At 43.6% G+C, this 1,271-nt stretch overlaps 1 protein-coding gene across 2 annotated transcripts; it reads right to left on the reverse strand.

The window, feature by feature from the left end:
* Window positions 1-795: 795 nt before the first annotated feature.
* Window positions 796-1,062, reverse strand: LOC123810191 (ATP synthase subunit f, mitochondrial-like). 2 transcript variants are annotated; one of them, XM_045825758.1, is made up of 2 exons: window positions 942-1,062; window positions 796-824 (listed from the first exon to the last, which is right to left on the reverse strand). In XM_045825758.1, exons 1-2 carry the CDS (start codon window positions 1,060-1,062, stop codon window positions 796-798), a joined length of 150 nt encoding a protein of 49 aa, XP_045681714.1. The 2 variants fall into 2 exon arrangements, with proteins under 2 accessions (XP_045681714.1, XP_045681713.1); XM_045825757.1 differs by having other exon boundaries at window positions 796-1,062.
* Window positions 1,063-1,271: the final 209 nt, after the last annotated feature.

Here is a 1,271-nt window from a genome sequence, read left to right on the forward strand (position 1 = left end):
CTATTTGTCCAGTGAGTCTTTGTGTTCCTTGTCTCTCATCCTACATACACAGACATGCACACACCCCTACACATGCATCCAACAGAAGCTCCAGAAGCCAGTGCTGGCACAGGCTAAGAACTATTATTACTGCTGGTTTGCAAATGTGAAAACTTTAAGAGGGTGAGGGACGTGCCTCAAATGTAACAACTGACAAACACCAGAACTAGTATAGTAATCTATGTACCCCACAGACACAGCCCCAGCATTGTGGGTGGTGTGGAAGGAGAGAACACAGTGGAGGGGGGAGGGTATTGTGTCAAATCCAACACTGATTTAAGGAGAAAACACAACTGGCATAGAAGCCTTTTAGGAGCAGGGTCGGTGGGAGTGGAGATCCAAACTGAGGTGTGGACGATGGAGGAGTGGTGGGGGTTAGTGAGGAGGTGGGAGAGCCAGAACCGACCCTTATTAGAGAAACTGGTGAGTGAGGAAAGAAGAACCCGGAGGCCTCTGTCTCTTTCCCCTGTTTTCCGTGGATCCTTTTCTGTTGCCAGGGTTCGTCCTCTGTCCTTCTGCCTCTTTTCCTTTCCACTCTTTTTCTTCTTCTCCAAACACAACTATTTACTCTGGACATCTAAGACACGTTTAGTATTAGGTTTACTAATTGAATAAAGTTTTATGCAACTTGCTTTTTTTTTCTGAAGCATCCCCATATCAGCCATCTTTCATTAGGTGCTGATTCCAATATGAAAGGATTCAGAGGTGCTGTGCAAAGATAATGGTCAGGAATCTGGAGTCCACACTGGGTCCTCTTCAGTGGTATTTGCGTCGCTGCTCATGTTTGGGTTTCTTATAAGAACAGCAGTAGTTAAAAAGCATGTAAACTGCCAGCACCATGGAAACTCCAGCAACATTCCCTTTCTTCACATTGACATACTTGTTGTAATACCAATAGCAGCCTCCTTGAAATGCTCCAGAAATGCCTTTAGGGGTGAAATCCCACATCAGTATCCAGCTTGGCAGCTCCCCTAATTTGACATCCATGAGTCTCTTCTCCTTCAATGGTACAACTGACACCATCTTAGAGTCTGGGCACAACTTGTTTTTAATGTTAAAAAAAAACAAACAGAAGAGCTGAAATTTTTTTTTCTAAAAAAAGAGTTCTTTCCAAAAGGGAATACTTTTAAAATATCCTCCTTGATGAGTTTTATTAGTGAATCTGTGTCCCTCAAGAGTGAAAGGCAGGCTCCTCACTTCTGTGTGAAGGTGCCAGAGAAAGAAGAGAATTT

The sequence above is a fragment of the Phyllostomus hastatus genome, unplaced genomic scaffold (genome assembly GCF_019186645.2).
Source record: "Phyllostomus hastatus isolate PE091 unplaced genomic scaffold, TTU_PhHast_1.1 phas_scaffold_585, whole genome shotgun sequence".
Lineage (NCBI taxonomy): Eukaryota > Metazoa > Chordata > Mammalia > Chiroptera > Phyllostomidae > Phyllostomus > Phyllostomus hastatus.